The following is a 23,528-nucleotide window of genomic DNA, read 5'->3' as shown; positions in this document are numbered from 1 at the left end:
TTTGATAGTATTTTGTTAATATTACGTGATAGTTGTATCAACACATGTAATACTTTTGGTACTTTTGAAAACTTCGGTAATTATTTGGGAATTTATCCATTTATATATGCATACATTAATAATTTATATATAAATATCTAAAATAAAACATTTTGACATCATTGATGTAATACTCAATATTTTAATCAAGTGTTTTAACATGAAGGTGTATGTAGTTAATTTAGTTTGGAATAATTTTATTTATTTTTAGTTAGGTTTTCCCCCTCTTGATAATTTTAATAAAAAAAATTGTCAATATTTTCATAATAATATTTATCATTTGCATGAAAATACATTTCTTTTCACATTGATTGAAGATATTTCAAGCCGATTGAAATAAACACTGAATACAAATTCAATACCTTGTAGGAGAATAAAATAAAGAAGATAGATTATGAAATAGAGAAGAGAAGAGAAGAGAAGAGAGAGAGAGGCCAAAAGGGTCAAAAGTGATGGAAAGAGAAATCGAGGAGTCAAAAAGAGATAGGAAATAATGAAAATGAAAGAAAATTAAGATAAATTTAAACAATTAGCTTTCCCACACTGCACAAATTGTATGTATTGGATTCCTATCACTTAGGTCGAAATGATCCAATCTTCCTCAGAGACACCTTGTATATTTGGAAAAAAGGATTTGAATAAGATACTCATAAATCTCAATCATTGGATTTTGTGTTTAAAAGGTTGGATCAAGCTTTAGTTCTCAGTAGCCTCTCTACCTAAGTCATGGTTCGACGAAATGAGCAACAACAATCTTCTTTGGGAGTAACACTTGTGATACAAATTTTGAAACGAAAAATTTGATATCCTATTTGTATATCTGTAGAGTCGTTCTTCAACTTCACTATTAATGAATCATGACAAGATGAAAATTTGTGTTTATTTAAGATTTCTTAGCTTTCTATTATATTCTACGGAAGCCAAAAAATTGGATCTCAAAATGAGGGCCGAGGTTCATTGTTCCCACACACGGCAATGCGATGCTAACAACATTGAAATCAGAATAAGCTAATCTCCAATATTGAATTGGTCTAGAGCCTAACGAATCCTAAAATCACGGTGCATCCAAACAGGCCCTTTGGATATTAACCCAAACAAGCCCACGACCTAACTTAAACTGCAAAATACAGCCCGACAGATATGTGTTTGAGTTTAGGTTGACCATATAATGAGTGGGATCACATGATAAGTGCACCGAGAGGTGCAAGTTATCTTGAACTTGTTATTCTGGGTTATAAGGAGCAACTCAATCTCGTTACCAAACACTCCTTTTTAGCATTTTTGTGCAATCTTGCTAATAAATAACATACCGAGTTCTCCAAAAAAAATTCTCGCGTTGCGAATTCCGATTGACGCTATAAAAGCAGAGAATATAGCAACTCTCTCTCTCTCTCTTCGCCATGTCTGCTGAATCCGCAAATGCAATCCAAAGAAACCAAGTATACGGATACATAAGAACCCTAATCTTGCCCTCTTTTACCGATATTCTGATTTTCATATTTATCTAATTTTTTCCCATCATAATTGATATATAATTTTTTTTTTCTGAGTGAATTCAATCAGGTTGATCTACTTGACTTCATAGATTGGACAGGAGTTGAATGTCTAAATCAAAATACCAATCATTTGTTCGTTAACGCTCTGAAACAGGTAATTAGGCCAAGATTAGGTTTTTCGTCTTTTGAGTTGAAATTATTCTTTATAGTTTGGGATTTTTTTTTTGAATGATTGTGTTGTTGTTATTAGGGTTATAGGGAAGATGAGGGTTTGAATCTGGAGAGTGATGCGGACGAACAACTCTTGATTTATATGCCTTTTACCCAAGTTATTAAACTGCATTCCATCCTCATCAAAGGCCCCGAAGAGGAAGGTAAAATCTCTCTCTATGAATTTAATCTTTTGATAAAGTAAATTGTTGTTGGTGGTGGTGATTGGGGTTAATTTGTTGACCTTGATTTTCAATAGGATCAACTAGTTTCAAAATGACATATAAGCTTAAAGAAGAATGAAACATCGAAGATACCCGCTTTATAAGTTGGTAAGGTCTGTGAGTGGTAATAAGAATTAAAAAATAAATAAATTTGGAATTTATCCACCCTAAAGTAAATGTGAACATTGACATTGGTTGATACTAAACATATCTGGTGACGGCGAAGATGGCATGAATATGTCATGGAGATGGAATTCATAGTTTAAAAATGAATTAAGTGTTATGGATATGAAATCCATTGGGAAGTGTCCGTTAAGGTATTAAATTCCAATTTCGGTGTCTATTTCGGTCAACTTAGAAACGAAAATATTTCAATCATTGTGGAAATTAATGCAGTTTTCATAGAAATGTTGAAAATATTCTGGAAATGAGAGTAATATTTGTTAAAAATTATTGAAACTATATAAGGAAGGATAGATAGACGTTAAAATGCACTTATCAGATTGTGAGCTGAAAGTGAAAAGCAACAATATTTTACATGAAAATGAGAATATGAATTTCACATTAATTACATACTCATCAATGTGTAAAACATTTTATTAGTGAAGGAACATTTAAATATGAATGAGTAAATGACTATTGATCTAATTAATTAGAACATGGAAGATTAGTTGAGTGTGTTTATATTAATGTATTGATATGCTTGGACTACATCAATATAAGATGATATAGATGCCTAACTAATTCTAATTCATTTATGATAATAATTGAATAACTTTTATGAATGATTATTGTTTTACAAGTCTTTCATATTAGCAATTTATAAGTTATGTTAGTGGTATAAATTTTATTAATATTTTTAGAACAGTTCTATTCAATAAGTAATATTTCGATCGAATTTTACCTAAAATTATCCATTGTTGGAGTCACTGATGTATTTAGGAGCCTGACCATGGACATTGTCTCCATATCTCCTCTTCTACATTCCTTTAGTCTTAGTGTATGATTCTTATTCCTTTTGCTTCTTGTTGAATGTTCTCACTTGTTTCATTTTTTCCATATAGAACTCTTTTTGTCAGGTACTCCATGTCTCCATCATTGTTATGGTTTTCATTTGAACCTTTTTTTTTAAAATTTACATTTTGGTTGTATGGATTTGGTTAAACTGTTTCCCAATTGGTGAAATAGATCACATTCAGAATTCTGAAGATTGTTTGAACAGGTCCGAGGAATGTGAAACTTTTTGCAAACAAGGAGCACATGGGATTTAGGTAGTGCTGTATACATCTCATGGAAAGTTTCTTTATTACTTAGTAGTGTTACTCATTCTTATTCTTAATGATGACTCTGCAGTAATGTAAACGACTTTCCACCCAGTGACTCAGTCGTATTATCCCTAGATAATCTGAAGGTAAAGCTTTTGTGCCCATGGATGCTAATGCAAGATCAAGTTCTACAAATTGTGATAGATGTCTTGTTATCCGTTAAGTAGTTGTTATTGTTGAAAGTTGGAACTGTATATTTGAATTTGTTGATAATACAACTCATTTGTTTCATTTGTAGGAGAAGCCCGTGATGTTGAAATATGTCAAGTTTCAGAATGTCCGTAGGTAAGCATGTTCTATTTCGAATGTTTCTGTTCTTAATGTGATATCTTGCAAGGGAATAAGGTGCTATTTTTTAAATTGCATTTGTACCAGCTTGACCATTTTTATTGAGGACAACCAATGCAGCTCAGACATCACAAAAATTCAAAAGATCGTCCTCTATGGAACAACGTAAGTAAATTTCTTTTGTTATTTGTTATTTGTTCTTTGACTTTTACTACCCTAATATATTGAAATGCCAAACTCATAGATGTGCTGCATTCATAAATTGTAACTCTCACCTTGTGAATTAATTAGGAATAAATTGCATGGAAATTGAATTTCCATGGACTTTGAAATCCATAGAAAAATGGTGGTGGAAAATGGATAGGGTGGAAAATCAAATATTTGGTGTTTGATTTCATTTGGAAAAAAAGTAGCAAGAAAAAGGGATGGGGGGGGGGGGGGGGCGGGGGTGGAGAGACAGAGAGAGAGATGGTGGCCGGTGGAGATAACGAGAGGAGAAGATAGCGATGGCGTTGACGATAGAAATGGCAGCAATGGTGGTGATGGGAAAGAAGAAGAAAGGAGATTGGGGTTTTGATTTGATTTGGGGATGGAAATTTTGGGTGAATTTCATTTGCCCATGGGTATAAATGGGAAAATGAAATCCACGCTTTCTTTGATTTTTGATAAAAGATGAAAAACCATTTTCCATGACAAAAATCAATCAAATTCATGGAAAATAACATTTTTCATGGAAAATGGTTTTTCACCCTATTTTTCATGTGCAATCAAGCACACCCTTAGATCTTTAGTAGTGATTAACGACATTTGTTGATAGTGGATTCTCGATACTTTGAATCTGTGCAAGTCTACCATTGGGGAAGAACTAAGCTGGCCTTGAACCCACAACTTTGAGGTTGGTTCGATTCCAGCTTACCAACCCAGAAAAAAGTCTTAAAACTTAAAGTTGAAGACATTGCCTTGGAATATAAAGGACTTTGACTTATCTCTAGTGAAGAGTTTAATAAAAAAAAAGATGGGTCCTTTTGCAGATATTTTGAGTAATAGAGAGGTAAGGCGATGTGTTTTCCCCTTCTTGGGGAACCGTTAGGGGGAATGAAGTCAAATGGGATATTTGAGCTATTGAGGTCAAGGAGCAATTATTGGGTGTGTTATTGGTTCCTTCATTTGTAATATCGTGAGTTCTAATACTCTTCGTGCAATCGAATGAGTTTATGGTCCTTTGGAATGTGGGTATTAGGATCATTTTTCGAGGAATTGATAGATTTTCCATGGTGAATATTTGGAGTTTTAATGTCATTAGAATTTTTTTCAACCTAAAAAAGAACATAAAAATAGGATTACTATGAGCCTAATGGATTTTGAGGAATTCATGGATATAAAATTTCTTATTGCCTTCCATGACAGGAGGCCATAGACACCCCATTTTGCATTCGCCTAATTCGACAACTCGTCATCTAGGTTGTTCTGGATTTATAATGATGAGTAAGAAAAAATTAAGAACCAATAGCTTGTACAAAGCCTCTCCAATTTCCTCCTCGATCTTTCACCAACTTCCCAGCGTCCTTAAAACGTTAAAAGATAAAATATCTAAAGATAAAATTAACAAATAAAAAATTTCACAAACCAAATAAACAAATAATTAATAACACATTAATTAACCTAAGAATTAATAAAATGAATCAATCAATTAAAAAAAAAGTTGTGGTTTGCACATGTGTTAGTCAAACTCAACATGAAGAGGATTAGTTCCACCCAAATCTTAAAAAAATGATAATCCATAAAGAATTTCTCGAAATTCACAAAAGTCTTCTATCATTAAAGTTCATACCCACTTTGTCGGAAAAAAAACCTACTCACCAATTTTTCTAGCACACTTTAGGAAGCCACCCTTCCCTACTCTCACTCTTTTTTCTTTTCACCCATTATTTCATCTCTCCCCATGACTGGAGGAGAGACAAAACAAAAAAAATAATCAAACTATGATTTGAATTAAACAAGAAGCATTTTTTCATGTTCGCTTGTTCTCCAAAAGAACCTTTTTTCGTGGGATGCCTAGCCTATTTGGGTAATTAATTTTGATGATCAATTAAATAACTGACTGAGTTCAATTATCTTAATCAAACCTTTGATTTCATATCCCTGTTTGCAAGGTATGTCCCAACCACGAGTCAATTTGCCTGGGAGTTAACATCAATTGAACTTGATATGTTAGTAACGATCCAAACTAGCGTGTTAGCTCATTTGAGAGACATCCAAAATTCAATCTATGTACAAAAATTGTAAACCAACCCAGTGAGTCAAGTTGACTTAATCATAAGTCGAATTCAAATTGGATTTTCATTTTTGGCACCTAAAACTTAGAATCGAATGGCGTCTGGTTCAAGTGACTAAATTTGAATTTAACTATATGAGACAAACTGATCTAACCTGACCCATACGATTAATAACTGAACCATGGCAATAGTCAAATTCAGTTTAGGTGGTCCAAAATTAAATAATTAGCCAATTGATTTATGGTTTGTCCCTACTCCCTACCATACCCAACATGGAAATAGGCTCTTTATTTTATCAAGGCATTGTTGATCTTTTCATTACATGCTTTGTCCTAGAAGGTGGGCCATGGATAACATGACTCAACTTCATCATAGAGATCTCTCACATATGGGTTCCTCAAGGGGTTATGATTAGATAACCATTATCGGTTGTGCTTAAAGGAAGACAACAAAAGTAAATTGGGACTGCTATGGGTGAATACTCACCTCAATACCATTATGTTATCAACAGTAGTGAAGAATAAAAAATTTACTTCTCAACGGTTTCTTTGCTGCTATGACACCTCTAGGGCGGAAAAAGATAACCTCTCTTATTTGATTCCCAAGATCTCTTCTAGAATAAGAGCAATATGGATATAATTTTCTTATGGTTGTTGTGTGATCATCCCTTCAAGGTCAAGTGAAATATGAGAAAATTTTAAAAGGAAGCCTCCCCTTTAAAAAAAATTCAATATTGAAAGCCTCTGATTCGTGAATACAAGCAAATTGTCTAAGGCTTGATGGATCACTTGGATCAACGATTTCACTTCAAATGTTGTTGGAACTGTGGCCTTTGGACACAATGTTGGGAGCTTCACTTTGAGTAAGTAACAAAGAAATAGCATGGAAGAATGGTGGGTAAAAGAATGGCACGATAGGAGTGTGAGAGAGAAGGGGGGAGATGGTTATCAAGGGAGAGAATGGATTTGAAAGAGAGTACTTAAAAAGTCGTGGGTCTTCCCTTTACTAATTTTTTTATGTAACACGTGAGGGTAATAAAGAGGGATGAGAAAGAGGTTTCTTAGATGAATTTTTTTTTTTTTTTGGTTCCATTTCTCCATTACAGGAAATGGTTGAAGGGTCCAACAACATGATGTATTTTCATGGGATGGTCAATGCTAGGAGTAGAACCACCATGATTTCTAGATTGACAATAGGGGAGAAATTTTTGGAGAATGAGGAGATTAGGGAGTGGTAAGCTTTTTTGAGTCTTTACAAAGAATCTTCTACTTATAGACTAAGATTAGATGGGCTGCATTTTGATTGTCTTAGTGTAGAGATGGTTAGTTTTTTGGAAATATTTAGATGAGGCAAAAATGTTGACATTCATTAAAGAGTTGGATGGTGATAAAGCCTTGGGTCCAGATGGTGTCTCTTTAAGTTTCTTCCAAATCTTGTGGGGAGATTAATGTGTGCTGCTTTATGGAGGTGGTGCTGGATTATCAAGGCTATTAATACTTTAGCTTATTGTTTGAAAAATAATTATCTCTTTGATTCCAAAAATGCAAGGAGGGAAGAACATTGATGACTCTAAAACTAGTATTTTTGTGGGGAAAGTGAACACAACATGGCAAAGATGATGGTCTCAAGAACTCATAAAGTCCTTACCTTAGTTATCTTGCCCAAGAAGCATTTTTAAGAATAAATAGATATTGGATGGTGTCCTTGTGGCAAACAAATATATTGATTCTAGGATCAGATTGGGGTTGTCAAAATGTGGCATGCAAGGGAGACATGAAGAAAGTTTGTAACAATATCCGGTGAATTATTTTAGGTTATCTTATTGGAAGATTTGGATTTAGCTTGAAATGAAGATGTATCAGTAAATATGTCTTTGGTATCCTTTTAAGTGATGGTGAATGATTCTTTGACCAGTTACTTTAGGAGTTATAGGGGTTTGGGACAAGGAATCTCATTTCCTTTTTGTTTACAATGGTGGTCAAGGCACTGAAAATAATTATATCCAGAATGGAATGTTGGAGGGATTTAAGGCGGGGAGTGTTGGTGCTAACAAATCTTATTTGCAGTTTTTCAATGATACTCATCTCTTCATTTGGGTCTCTCATGATCTATTTAGGTTTTTGAGCGGTTTGTCTGTTGCTTTGGGGTCATTTTTTTGGACTGTGTATTGATTCAAGGAAAAGTAAAGTTTTATTGGTATGAGGAATTGTGATAATGTTAGGAGTGTTTTGACAATACTGTAGGTTGTGGTATGGAATCACTCACCTCGATATATATTGTGTTTCCGTTGGGGTCTAAGTATCAAATCCAAGGTGATGTGGGATCCATCATCGAGAAGTTTGTTCGATAGATGGCTTTGTGAAAGCCAATTTGTATAGCAAGGGGGGGAGGTTTGGAGATCAAAGACCAAAGGACATAAACATCAACTTCGGTTTGGACATTTGAGTTTGCTAGCTCTGATAGGTCTGGAATCTTTGGTTGGGAAAGTGATGGCACCCAGGATTCTTAATCTTGTTCATTACGAAGTGGATACTTTTGATAGGGTTAGGTTTTGGGTTGACAAATAGTGTGGTAAAACCCATATGATGGGAAATCAAAGGACATGAAAATTGCCTGCTTTGGTGGTTTGGGGAAGATTCTTGTAGCTTTGGAGATTCGTCATTCTTTCTTAATATAGGTGGGGAAATTTTGATTGGGAAAGTGTCGGCACCTGAGAATTTTATGGTGTTAAGAGCAACTCCAACGCACTTGTGCTCGGGCTAGGCATCCCCTCTCAACTGTTGTTTTGTAGAGCGAGAGCCTCAAGAAGGTACTCCAACACACTCTGTATTTTGAAATTTTTTGGAGAGAGAGAAAGAGGAAAGGGCAAAAGAAGAGAATGAGTTTCTCTTTCTACAACAGGTAGTAAAAAACGATGACAATTGAGTCATTTTACTGTAGATGAAGTTGTGGAGAGTCGTTTTGGCTTGTACGATTGGAGTGCAAACCTCTTGAATAGGCAAATGCCTCCATAATAAAATGGCTACCAATTATGCCTATCCAGTATGGCTATTTGCGTTGGAGTTGCTCCACGTGTGTAGAATGGGCTAAGTTTCTCATGGAATTTTCCAAAGCAATTGTTATGAGGTGGGGGTAGGTCTTCTAGGATTAAGTTTTGGTGGGATAGATGGTGTGGCTCTTTCCCCTTGAGGATTTCTCAACTCCATTTACTTTTCTTCCGCATTTTCAAATAATTCTTGATATGAAATGGGTGTGTTTGTCTTAGAAATTTTGTTTTAGAAGCAACCTTAATTGATTCCTACCTTTTTATCTCGCATTGAAGATTCCCCTATATTCTTTCGAATGAGGACAAAAGATTGTGGGCATGAGCACAGAGGATTTCTCCTCAATAATTCTTCCCCAAACTCTCTTCCCAGCTTCCTTCATTTGGGATTCTAAGGTGCTGTTCGTTTCAACTTAAAAAGCCAGCTCTTGCTGCTTTTTTGGCTTAAAAGCCAAATAAGTCATATAAAACACGTTCGTTGCGATTTTTTCGGCTCAAACGAAAATAAAAAAAAGCTCAAAACCAGCTCTTTTCAAGAGTCGTCTAAACGAGGCTTCGCTGTTTTGCTTCTGCGCGAAGTCGATCACCGAAAACGGTTTACATCGAATGACCGAAATACCTTAAACCCCTTTCGTTCTCAACCTTCAACGATGCATCTCGTCTCTGTCTAAACCTTTTCTGTTCTCTTCAACGAACTGTTGCAGCTCATCTGAGTTGAAACCCTCTTTCGTTCTCAACCTTCAACCTATTTCGTTCTCAACCTTCGACCTCTATCATTTTCAACCTTCGACCTCTGTCATTCTCAACCTTCAACGCTTCCAGCCGAATCCCTTCCTCGCCTCTGTCCTCGCAGTAGATCTGTGATTTTTTTCCTTCCTATTTCTTTTCACCAACGCAGAGATCGATTAAGGAAAAACAAAAAGAAAAAGAGCAGCAGATCTAAGGTTTCTAGATCAATTTTTTCGAAACGATTCTCAGTCGCTACTGTCGCAGAAACCTGTTGAAGGTTGGGAAAGGTAATTGCTTTTGAAACCCTAGTTTATTTCTTCATTTTTTTGCTTGTAATTGCTTCGTTTTTTTTGCTTCTGTAATTGTTTGGATCTTATTATAATTTTTTTTTTAAAATTTTGTGTACTAGTATCTTTGATTATTGGATCATGTAAAGTGTTCTTTTGAAATCAGAATTTGATTGTTAGGAAAGGTAGAAATATTTTTTACGTTATTTTTGTTCGAATTTTTTGGCTGAAGTTTTGAGTGAAATACATGTATAGGTAGGATTCTTGTGACATTGGTGTTATGAGATTCTCCAAAATAATTTTTCAATAAGAGAGAACAAGAACATACATGAAAAACACTAACACCAACATGGTTTTGGGTAAATGGGTATCATTGACACCCTAATGAAGCTCAAAAGAAATTGGTGTTATTGAAATACAATCTTGAATATGAATTTTTCGGTGAAACTAAAGAGGGCTATGGTATTGGATTGCTGCTTAGATAATTCATTTGAGAAAATTGACCCATAGTAAGATAATTTGAGTTGTTTTTTTATTTATTATTTTAACTTGATTTTAATCGGGTTCCCTTGGAATGTTTTCTCCGCCTCTAATAATACCCTTGTACCGTACTGCGGGGGCGTTGCCCCCGCACCCCCAACCTATTAATTGTTCCTAGCAATAAAACCTCTCCAAGTATACATTGGTGGGCATTATCATCATATGAGCTAATGTTCTAGATTTTTTTAAATAAAAATAAGAAAAAATATATATTACAAGTGATGATAAATTATATATGTTGTAGTATGTTCTTATATTGAATATAACACGTATATAGAGAAAGCAAGCGGATGCCGGAGTGGTGAGAGGGGAGTTATGGCATCCGCTTGCTTTCTCTCCACTCCGGCATCCGCTTGCTTTCTCTATATACGTGTTATATTCAATATAAGAACATACTACAACATATATAATTTATCATCACTTGTAATATATATTTTTTCTTATTTTTATTTAAAAAAATCTAGAACATTAGCTCATATGATGATAATGCCCACCAATGTATACTTGGAGAGGTTTTATTGCCGCATCAACTTTCTTATGTAACAACCCAATCAACAGAAATGCATAGTGTTATGTGCAAATAGCAATTATACATCTCTAATCCCTACATAACCATGTGGTTTGTTGATAAGGATGAACTTTTATAGTAGTTATATGAACGATAATTTGGGTTCTTGGGCAATTAATTTTATAATTTTATAATATAAATTTATTATATATATATATATATATATAGTGTAATTATATATTTATTAACAGATTCTGGTCAATTTTTGTTATAATGTTAATAGTAACATTTCTTTTAAAACAATGATGAACTATAATGACTTAAAACATATTGATGTACATATTATGTATTTTTTTAATGTTAATGTGTATTAGATATTGCGTGGATGATAGATTATGTATTATGCAGTGCATTATGCAGGTATTTTTTTATCAGGAAAATTTCATATGTCCATTTTTAAGAGGAGATGCTGTCGAAATTTCGATAGAATTATAAACTTTATAAATATATTTAAATTAAAAATAATTATTTTTATAATTTTTTAATATAAATTTATTATATTTATATATGTATTTAGTATAATTATATATTTATTAATGTATTCTGATAATTTTTTATGTATTCTGGGTGTATTATCAACATTAAGGGTATTTTGGTCATTTTATCAGAATCCAGTAATAAAAAGCTGTCAAACGAACATGATTTTCTGGCTTCTGTACTTATGTAACGAACAAGCTTCTGCCAGATATGGCTTTTCAGGCTCCAGGCTTCTGCTTCTTCTAGAAGCCAGCTTCTGGAGCTGAAGTTGGCTTCTGTAAAGAACAGACCCTAAGATTCTTCATGTGCCTAAGAGCCCTTCTAAATCTATAATCAATTAAAACCCATAACTCAACAAGTCAACCTAACATTTGCAATTTAAAATCCATCAAAGTATCAATTAAGAAAAATATGTGAATAGAGTATCTTCAATTTAGTTTTCATAGATATCAACTAAGTTAACAAAAATCCTCTAATCTAAAGTCAATAATGTCTTCATCCCTCCAATCGACCGGGGTATCGTCACCACCACCATCATTGTCATCGTCATCTCCCTCCACGCCCTAACATTCAACTTTGAGAAGTCTTAGAAGTATAAATATTAAAAATATATTTTTATAAAGCCTTCAGTTTGGGTGAATATTTTAGACACCCTTATGTTTTAAAAAATCTAATAAGATATCCCAAACCATGGTCTTTTTTGTAAAAATAAAATAAAATAAAATTCCCATAGAAGTTACCGAGATGATATATGGGATTTTGCAAGCATGTGATCTATATATAAGGGGCGCACAATTAAAATACAGCAGAGTATACACATTGTTTGATTGATGCAGTGGGTGGGTACTGATTGGAAGAGGTCCTAGAATTCGTATGGGCTAGATTAGGAGTTAAGATTTGGACCTTAGTAACCGAAATCTTCTATTAGGGTTGTCACTCCCAATCTTATAACTTCTGAATTGGCTCTCAATGGAGAGGTTTAATTCTAAGGCATCTCATTTACTTCTTCAGTGTGATCAAGTAACAAGACAACTATAGTAACAAAGACTATGATGATGAAGATAAGAATATAAGAGAGGGTGTATGGGTGGATCAAAGGAGTCATGTAGTCATTTAAAGGATGGCAAAGGTTAATAAGACGGTCACAAGAAGAAAGTGCATAAGGTGATGATAGAGAACGAGGAAAATAAAGAAAAGAATGATTTGGTCATTTCTAATAGGGTTCAACCTCTCTTTTATATTAAAAACATGTAATTGGTCGAGTGGGCTTAAGTATTGGACCCACATTACATAAAATAAGAACTCTTAACACTTTCCCTCAAGATGGAACATACAAATTTAACTTTGATTTTATGTTAGGAGATTAGGGTTAAGGAAAGGAGGAAAATAGAGATGAGAATGAGTTGGTCACTCCTAATAGGGTTTGGGCTCTTTTTTATATTAAAAACATGTGATTGGTCATGTGGGCTTAAGTATTGGGCCTATTTGACATTAAATTTTTTTCCTTGATGTATTAAATCTTAGGGTATGTTTGATTGCACATGGAAAATAAGGTGGAAAATCAATTTCCATGGAAAATGACATTTTTCAAGTGTTTGATTGCACATGGAAATGGAATTCATTTTCCACCCCATTCAAAAAGTCCACTAAATCATGGATTTCACTTTCCCACCCATGTGGGTGGGAAAATGAAATCCACCCATGTTTTCCATCATCAATTATTCCCTACCACCACCACCACCACCACCATTACACTAACCTTGCCGTCGTCGTCATCGCCGTCGTCACCATCGCCGTCGGTTCCGTCTCCGACCACCTTCTCTCTCTCTCTCTTCTTATTTTTCTTCTTCTCCATCCCTCAGCTCCTCCGCCACCACCACCACCAACTTCTCCCCCCATTTTCCTCACTTACCTTCATCGTCACCGCCGCCACCGTCGTAGTCGTCACCGCCGCCACCGTCGTCGTCGTTGTTGCCGCCACCGTCTCCACCATCGTCGTCGTAGCAACCACCGTCGCTGTCGTCGCCGCCACCGTCGCCCTCGTCGTCGCCTCATCCTCCTTCTCCTCTTCTTATTTTTTCTCATTTTTTCCATGATTTTATCCAAGTGAAATTAAACAATGGAATTTGATTTTCCAACCCTACCTATTTTCCACAATTAATTTTCTATGGATTTCAAATTCCATGGAAAGTGACTATCCATGCAATCAAACATACCCTAGTGTGTGATTGGTAAAATGTGGGTTTTAAAATTAATGCGATCTTCATATATTAATTGTTGACCGTTATTGCACTAGTTAAATAGAAAAAATAAAAAAAGTGTGCAAAAATCTCCTACACGAAGGTAAATAGATTAAATAGGTTGTGATCAACTGAGCTTGACATCGTGCTCACAAAAAATCAACCAAATTTAAAACTTCTAACCCATATTTGAAAGTTTATTAATGTTACATTGTTTTTACATATGTTTTTTTATATGTCCCTTTGATCCGTTCCCTCTATTATAAATTGTTAGAATCTGTCGAGTAATCTTTGTTTCAATGATCTGTACGCAGAGTGGAGACAACAGACATGAAAGGGTTGAAGAAGATAGAGGATCACTGACCCCATTATTATCCCCACTCCCCAAAAAGGGGTAAAAAAAACCTCAAAAAATAAAATTTTGGTTCTTGTTATATTGAAATATTGTTTTTTTTTTTCAAAATTTTAGTTTGATTTTATTGGCACAAATTATAACTAATGAAAAGATGCATAGCTGCTACCTAGTCTTTACAGTAGTATCTTACTTGAAGATCACCCTCGCTCTCTCTCTCTTTCTCTTGGTTTTCGTTTCTCTTTTAACTTTCTCGATATTTGTTACTAGGCCTTGTTTAGACGGTATTTTAAAGGTTGGGAGGAGAAATGACTGACCTATTCTCACCCTTTTATATATTTTATCTAATTTTCTTTTTAATTTTTACCCTTTATTGACGTGTACGAATGCGACGTTGTCTGTCACAAATGAGGTAAATTTTTTGTTGATTGATTCTTGGAACTTGGAAGTCTGGAATTGCAAATGGAGGCATGAAAGAGAAGTGTAGGTGTGGAGGGAAATTGACAGGTGGGCATGCGTATTGGTGGAGACTGTTGGAAAGTGATACTTGATATTTATTATGAGATTTGAATTTATATATATATATATATATATATATATATATTTTTTTTTTTTTTTTTTCTTTTTTTGTTTCGTTTTAATTCCTTGGGATAAGAATGAGAGAGAGAATCAAATCAATGTTAGCATCAGTGATTGATAGCTTTGGTGCAACATCATCATCTATCATAAATGCCTTGTCCAACTCTGATGACACAGCTGTTAATTGAATTGGGGGATAATCTTGGATAAATTCCATCTTAATAAAACCCATTCCATTATGATTTTGGCTGATTAGGTTTCTGTGAAGAATTTAATTAAATACCATCAAATCAAATCTCTACTGGATTGAGCTATCGAATCTTCTTCAAAATCTTTATCCTACCTCATATTTCTATTTTTCTTTTATAAAAAAATAGATTTTCACTTTATCTATCCTTAACAATATCAATGGATGATATGGTACATTCCCACGCTTTCTTTTCTTTCCTTTCCTCTTCTTTTCTGGGACTGTACTTTCGATGTTATTGTTTTTCCTCTTCTATCTCTCTTTCTCCGTAATAAATTTTTCAATCGTGATTTTCTAATTAAATAAATTTTCAATTGGTCTTTTCACTCGATGGATATAACAACCTGTAAGGGCACAAAATCATAATTTTTTTTTTTCTTTTTGTTTTGGGATACACAGAAAAAAGATCTAAGATTTAGTCGCTTGATCCTTAAGAGGATGTCCATCAGATAGTTACGTGCAAACTTTAGTTAAAAAGATAAGATCAATCTTCATTATCAAAGCCTTGTGATTGGTTAATCGAGTCATGTTCCTCCATTTGATTCTATTTAAATGTAAGTCTGTTATCAAAAGTCTATAATTATTATCTCAATCCACTTTTCTTTTTTTCTTTTTTCTTTTTATTTTATTTTATAATAATAATAGCAATATTATTATTTGGCTTTCTTTTGCATTTTAAAACCTTGAAAAGTCTATAATTACTATCTCAATCACTTTTTTTTTGTTATAATAATAATAATAATGCCCTTTATTTACATTTTGAAAACCTTGAAAAGCCTATAATTACTATCACAATCCACTTTTTTATTTTTATTTTATGATAATAATAATAATTATTATTATTATTATTTGGCCTTTTTTGCATTTTAAAAACCTTCAAAAGGTTTTCATCCATTTTAATTAGAATTGTAATTATGTTAAAATCAATAAATTATCTATATATTTTACATTGACAGTCCAATAAAACCAGAGAGAGAATTGCCTGTTAGGGTTTTCGCTTACCTCTCTAATCCTCCCACGCCCCAACCACACACACATACACACATACACATTAGGTATAGTTGGTGACTATATTTAATGGTGCAGATAATCAAATATTCGTTGAAATTATTCCTATTGTATAATGTCTCCTCCCCCACTTAGATGGAACTTGGAATGTGGATGTAATGTCTCACCATCTTTTGACAAGTAGGATAGGATGTGTGTCACCCATACAATTTCCTTCACACACCCACACATGCTCTGAAGCAACTTGTGTGGAGGATATATATCATCCTGACATTATGGGAAGTGGGTGTAGTAGTATTTATTATCATTGCTTGGGATGAACTCCTCTCTTTTCTTCCATACCCCCAAAGTATTTATTTGTCCCATGGCCTTTCACTCTCATTTTTTTCCAATTATATATCATGATTTAAGCTTATAGGCCCCACCATGACAAGGTTGTATAATCAAATGGGTATTCAAGTAATCCAATAGTATCTCAAATCACATCAAGAGGTAGTGGGTTAGATAGAATAAGAGGGTATGGTACAAATCCAATATTCAAAATTTGGTCCACCCATTGCAAAAGGAATGATCATGATGGTATGTTTTATTGAAATATGTACACACAGCTGCCAAAGTAAAGTATTGGATTTCGAGATACATGGAAAGATGGCTCGAGGACTCAATATTATATTTTTAAAATAAATTATTGTTTATATATATATATATATATATTATAATAATGAGTATGAGATTTTGGACTTGCATTTTATTCCAAAATTATCAGTTAGCTCAGGGGCTCAATCATCATATGTTGACATAAATACCAATTTTTCCCTATGTTTACAGATTTTGATCATTAGAGTTGACATGGGTCAATTCCATCATCTTTTCTTTTAAATAATAAATTTTGTCATTAAAAAAGATTCTTACATTTTAGAATATATTTTAAATCTTGTGAACAGATGGTAGGGGAAAAAAATAATATCTTGACTAGTCTTTTACATTTTAAATCTTATAATTATTTTTAAAGTATGTATGTCTTTTACATTTTATCAACGATAGATTTACCGGACAGACCCATCTCCTTGCATTTTTATTAAAAAATCTCCCTTACTTTATCAATTTTGTTACTTAATCGCTCTTGCATTAAATTATTAAATATCTATGATATCTTAATTCTTTTAATTATATATCTGTTAGACCAACGGTATTATAGATATTAATATATATTTTTTTAAATATGGATCACACTCTAAGATTTGTTAAGAAAGGAAAACAATTGTTGGGGTTCGTATCTAAGATCAAATTGAAAAGATTTGCATTATGGAAAAATTGATGAGAAAATTCAATCAAAGTCCATGAATTTTAGAAAACGAATTTCAATGGTTTAAAGCTGTAGAAATTTTGATGTTCCCCACATTCAACGGCTTAGAGTTGTTGAATTTCTTTTATCCTCCATTAATTAGATTGTTTCAATATCAAAAAGAAAATCGATAATGAAAAATTCCACATTTTGATCCATCAAATTTTATGAAAATCGACAATCTTGAGCCCCTCTAATATGATTTTTTATTTTCACATTGTGTTATATTGTGTTGCTTTGGTCAGTTCTTAGACACAGAATATATCTTTCGTGATGCCCTTCAAAGGTGTGAGAGAGCTAATTAAAATATAAAGAAAAGAAACGTAAAGAGGGTGTTGGTAGGGTAGAAATTAGGAGGAGATGAGGTTGGCATCTCTAAGAGTATTGGGAGCTTAAGATCTTTTTAGGTTGTCGTAGTATCAGAATTAATGATGATGCTTATGTCCCACCTAGCCATCCCTTCTCTCTCTCTTTCTCTATCTCATACACACATGTGAGGGCCGCATACATGCACATTTGAAGGCTATTGGATAATTAAATATTGCGGAAAACATAGCTTCAATCATGGAGCCTATCATGGTGTGACTGAAATAGATGGGAACTACATCCTGCCCTTTTTCATTTTCTTTTCTTGTGAAACAGCTCTTACTCTCTCTCTCTCTCTCTCTCTCTCTCTCTCTCTCTGTGGGTAAGGCAACAACATGTTTTCTTTCTTTCTTCTTTTTTATTTTTTATTTTATTTATTTATTTATTTATGATTTAATCACAGTAAATCCTGTGTCATCCCAGCACGACTCTTAATTTATTATCTATTTTCTATAGTGCAACAAACTTATCTTATAAAACAAAGGAGGAAAAATTAGAATATTTAAGTGGTCCTTTTAATGATTTGATTAATAGTAAATTATATTTAGAAGTAATTATTAAGCATATATCAAGAAGTTATTATTGTGCTTGGTAACGCTTCTGAAGTCTAAATGGAGGTGATCCATTTTTAAAATTCAGACTTTAAAATCGAAATTCAAAATTTTGAACTAACAATGGAAAGACGTTAGATGAAACTTTTGAAATTTGATTTTTAGTGTCTAGACTTCAAACTTCAAAAGTATTACCAAACATAACTTTAGTTACAAGTATTATAATGTATAAGAAAGTAGAACTATCAATGGATAGAATTTCTTAACCCAATATTTGATTTCACCAATTTTGATCACTTAGGCCTTGATTGAGTATTTTGGTTTCGATAGGGATTTGATGTCATAATATTGAATGTCATTCATATCTCGATCAACAAGAATAGTCTATCGAAAGGGACCCTAAATATATTGAATGATTATGAAAAGATTCTTATTAAATAAGATCATGGGTTATGACATCATATCCATATAGAAACAATATGAAGGGTCACTAGGGTATAGTCTTGATTGTTATTTTAGCTAACTCTGAATCTTTATACTCTTCAACCAACTCCAAGATGAGCATAACAAGAAAAGGTCAATTTTGTGATGATATTAAGTAATAGTTTGATTTTATGCCTTATAGTAAATAGGAATAAGAATACTAAAAATAGAATATATTTCTTTGTCTTTACAAAATAAACAAAAGATAAAAGTAATTAATTGTAGCATGTTCACTAAAAATATTTTATTCATTTATTGGGAAAATTTTAAAAAATTTAACGTGATGATGAAAAATAGAAATGACCTTAAAAATTCTAAAGTGACAACAAAAAATAGAAATAACCTTAAGAGAATTATACATTTTATTAGAGACTACTTCAATATTTCGACAATTTTTTATTTTTTGCTTTTCGTGTATCTCCTATTAGAGTCATCGTCGACCTTCAATTATTAGATTTGATGGAATGGTGCATAGATTAGATTAAACTTTTAAGTTAGATTGTAATTTTATTTGTGTTAGATTAGGATTATTTTTAATTAAATAGAGTTAGAGTATTTTAAGAATTAGGAATTTAATTTGTTTTCTACCTAGACATGAGTTAGTGTGTGTTGAATTTTTTCCTTAGAGAGAATAAAGTTTTATATTATTTTATTATTCTCTCTCAACTTCTCTCTTTCATCTTCTACGTGTGATGTAGCGTGTGACACGTTTCTTTTTGTTTTATGTATCCACAATAATAAAAACTCAAAAAAAATTTTTGACTCCACTGTGTAAAAATCTTAATAATTGGTATCAGAGTGGGACAATTCAATAGGAAAAAGTTTTAAGCACAGCTACGTAATGATTTTATTGAAGAAAAAGATTACGAGTGACTCAGGTTTCTCGTTTTAATGAAATCTCAACAACCCCAATTATGATTTATGGAGATCATGTATGGAGTCGTACATGATGAGTCACGAACTCTGCAACGTGATGTGTGAAGACAATTCGGTGTCGTCAGAAGACCAAGTGGAACGCCAAGGCTGGTCGAGCTCTCTATGCACTAAAGTAATCCATAGATGACAATATTACAATTCGTATCTCGGATGCGAAGACACCAAAAGAGGCATGACATATTTTTGTTGGTATTTTCTCAAAGAAAAATTGCAATCCCTTTCAACTATTAGAAAAAGAGATTGGAAGTTTAGAACAAGGAAAACTCTCAGTCGTAGAGTATTTCCTTCGCATAAAAACTGTGTGTAGGGAGTTATCCCTATTGGATCTAGAATAAAATCTCGAATGTCAAGATGAGGAGACTCTTGATCAACGATTTACGACCAAAGTACGCGACATACGTGGTGATTATTACCGGGTGGGCGACATAGCCTTTTGTAAATGAGTTAGAAAATTTTCTTATTAGTCACGAGATGGTGCTCGTCAAAACTAGTACCTTAAAAACTAAAGACAAGAAAAAAAGCCATGTTTTCTAAAGATTAAGAAAGTAAATAGCGAGACAAATTCAAATTGAATCACAACAAAGGCGGATAAAAAAATGGAAGAAATACCAACGTCAACGGAAAGAACGAAAAAAAGACAGAGGATAAACAGACTAAAAAAATCATGTTATCATTGTGGAAAATTAGGACACTTTGCACGTGATTGCATAATGAAGTTGATTCATACAAAAGTAAATACATTAACTGAAGATTCTCAACATACAGAAGCCAGTAAGCGAGGGAGAGCCAGTGATGAGGAAGACTTGGATCCACAAACAAACTATGTATCAACCACTGAACTACAAGGTTTATTTACAACAGCCGCCATTCAAAGATCAAATAGTACACATTCACAATTGTGCTAGAACATCAACATGATAAATCTATTATAGCCTCAATGAATTACACATCTAAGTAGAATGCAACAATTGACTATGCGAAAGATTAGATCGTGGACTCGGGTTGTTCAAACCACATGATGGGTAATGAGAAGATGTTTAAAACCATACATCCCTATGATGGAAATCGAGTGGTTGTGACAATTGACAACTCATAATATCTAGTAAGGCATGTGGGTGATGCAGAAATCGCAAGAAGATTTAACTAGAACTGATTACTACAAGGAGTCTTCCATGTTCATGGCATGGCAAAAAATCTATTATCTATTCCACAGATAACTGAGACAAAACAATACGTCTTATTCGGACTCCAAGATGTGAAGATCTTTGAGAATGTAAAAGTAGATGGCATACCTGTGATGAAATGAATGCAAGTGAAGTTTATGTACATAATGTCGACAAAAAAGACGTACATAGAAAATACCCAGAAAGAATGAGACATCGGAGCTTTGGCATAAACGATTAGGGCAAGCATGATACAAAAACTCCATAAGATGATAAAATGTGAACTTGTCAGAGATCTTCCAACGCTTAATTTTTGTTCAGACACAGTATGTGCAGGATACCATTTCGGCAGAGTACATCAACTACCTTTTGAAGAATCAAAGTTTCAGTCGAAAGAATCGTTGTAGCTAGTGCACACTGATGTGTTTGGCCAGGTGAAGTACTCGTTAATAAGTGGTAAGCGTTACATGATCACTTTCATAGACGACTTCTAAAGATATGTTAGGGTGTACTTTTTGGAAGAAAAGTCTGAAGCATTCAAGAAGTTCAAGGAATTTCGTGCAGAAGTAGAGTCAATGGTTGAGTACAATTGACATTTAGGTAACACATGTTGATGCATGTTGCACTCTAAAAACGTACGACCACAATTTTGGGTTCATTCAATTGCAACAATAGCGTATGTGATCAACCGACTACCGTAACCTCGACTCGAATTTATTTCTTCGTACGAAAAACTACTTGAACAGAAGCCAACAGTAAAACATCTTCATGTTTTGGAGTATGTTTGTTACGTTTTTCTCATAGAAAATCTTTGGACAAAACTTGATAAAAGGGTGTTAAGGTGCATCTTTGTGGGTTACAATTCTGTAGACACCCCATTTTTGCACTCGCCTGATTAATCAACTCGTCAACCCGATCGCAATAATTCCCAATGATGGATGTGTATTCCATTGCTTTACTTTGTTACCAGATATGTTTCAGAAATCCGGATGAGGTATCTTGAACTGACAAAACATTAGAAACCACGCTACGCTAGGAAAATACGACCCTAGAAACATAGAAATCATCATCTTGTAGATTAAAAAAGAAACTTCACGATAAAAATCACTAAAAAATTGATCAAATTACTAAAATACCCCTAACATCAAACTAACCCTAGAGCTTACATTACGCTTAGGAAAACTTTATCAAACACATAAAATAATAAATCGGAATCAAATAAATCATTTCGCCAATTTTAACAGAATCTGACAAAATTACGAAAATGCCCCTCATAAAGTTCACAATCATTTCACATAAAAATTTTCATAAATGACACAAACCAACATTCTCATTGAATTCCTTATGAAAAACCGATTCTAAAACATCCTAGAACATTAAAAACCGACTTAAAACGTGAAAAGTCCTCTCTGGGGGCAAAACGGTAATTTCACAATTTTCATAATTAAAAAATTCGAAATTAATAAATAAAACATTAAATAATTAAAGTGAAACATTAATGAAATTAATTTAAAATTTTGAACTTAAAAAATCGATTAATCGGATTCTCAGGCAAAATTGTTGAGGGTTCGTGGGATAGTTCTTTAAGGACCCCTCCATTTGGGGGTCCAAAGAATTAAAAAAATAATGGAGGGGGGTTTTCTAAAAATTAAAAGTCAATCAAGCAAGGCTAAGGTCAAGGTATTAAAGTCAATCAAGTGAGACTGAAGTCAAAATTAAAGTCAATTAAGCAAGACTAAAGTCAAGATATTGAAAGTCGATCAATTAAGACTAAAGTCAAAACATTAAAAATCAATTAAATAAGACCAAAAGTCATAATAGAACTCTAATTAAATAATAACTCTATCTAATAGAGTTCTAACTTAAAAACAATTCTACCTAAAACAATTCTAATTAAAACACAATTCTACCTAAAACAATTTTAACTAAAACACAACTCTAATTAAAAGATCTCTAATTAAACACTAACTCTATCCAAATCAACCTTAAAAAAAATTCTATAAATAGAGGTGCTCACACCCTATTTTCGTATCAAATAATAAACCCTAGGAGAAGTAGGTATAGAAGCTCCCCTAGCCCCCCATAAACCCTAGTTTTGAAGCCCCAACTCCTTACCTAACATCCCCCCTTCAATTTTAGTCTAGAAAACACCTAAAATCCCTCCAAAAACACCCCTAAATCCGCAACAAACTTGAAGAGTTCAAATTTAGAAACAAGGAGATACCTTGATCTAGAAGATCCGAAGTCAAATCCGGAGACAAAACAAAGCAAGGGAGTACAGTACAAGGAGCTCTTTTTGTTAGATCTGAGGGAGCAAAATCCTTGCTATCGGAAAGGTATGAATTTTTTTATTTTTATTTTTATCTAGGTTTTTAGCAATGTGATATATTTGGAAGTTAGTAGAGACTGATTTTGGCCGGGCGGGGTTGGTGCCTAACCCTTCCAACCCCGTAACGTGATCCCCGGACTCTTTTTCTCTTTCGTAGATTAGTTTATTATTTTTTTTAGAGTCAATTTGGTTCCTAGACCATAACAACTAGGTGGCGACTCCCAAACCTCAAGGGTCAAAAGCGGATCCGCGCACCCCGCGGATCAAGGGCGCTTTCAAATTCTAAGAAAAAAGGTTAGAGGTGTTGTGATCATCGACGAGGAAAATCTATGTCTCACGGGATGTAATCTTCGATAAAGCATCGTCGTGATGGTTAAACGATAATATTTCTTTACTAGATTCATTAGAGTTTGAAGATAAAGTTCAA

At 33.5% G+C, this 23,528-nt stretch overlaps 1 protein-coding gene across 3 annotated transcripts; it reads left to right on the top strand.

Annotated features, from left to right (window-relative positions):
• The first annotated feature begins 1,319 nt into the window (after positions 1-1,319).
• Positions 1,320-14,520, top strand: LOC147383140 (PITH domain-containing protein At3g04780-like). 3 transcript variants are annotated; one of them, XM_086428164.1, is made up of 8 exons: positions 1,320-1,478; positions 1,603-1,689; positions 1,786-1,909; positions 3,192-3,240; positions 3,323-3,380; positions 3,533-3,579; positions 3,670-3,747; positions 14,502-14,520. In XM_086428164.1, exons 1-8 carry the CDS (start codon positions 1,440-1,442, stop codon positions 14,503-14,505), a joined length of 486 nt encoding a protein of 161 aa, XP_086284290.1. In that variant the 5' UTR covers positions 1,320-1,439; the 3' UTR covers positions 14,506-14,520. The 3 variants fall into 3 exon arrangements, with proteins under 3 accessions (XP_086284290.1, XP_086284288.1, XP_086284289.1); XM_086428162.1 differs by lacking the exon at positions 14,502-14,520 and adding an exon at positions 14,057-14,297; XM_086428163.1 differs by lacking the exon at positions 14,502-14,520 and adding an exon at positions 14,057-14,297 and having other exon boundaries at positions 1,363-1,478; positions 1,590-1,689.
• Positions 14,521-23,528: the final 9,008 nt, after the last annotated feature.

This window comes from Akebia trifoliata, chromosome 16 (assembly GCF_017979445.1).
Source record: "Akebia trifoliata isolate Shusen 1 chromosome 16, ASM1797944v1, whole genome shotgun sequence".
In the NCBI taxonomy this organism is placed as follows: domain Eukaryota; kingdom Viridiplantae; phylum Streptophyta; class Magnoliopsida; order Ranunculales; family Lardizabalaceae; genus Akebia; species Akebia trifoliata.
Note: the sequence above shows the minus strand (reverse complement) of the source record. Positions and strands in the feature narration are given on the sequence as shown.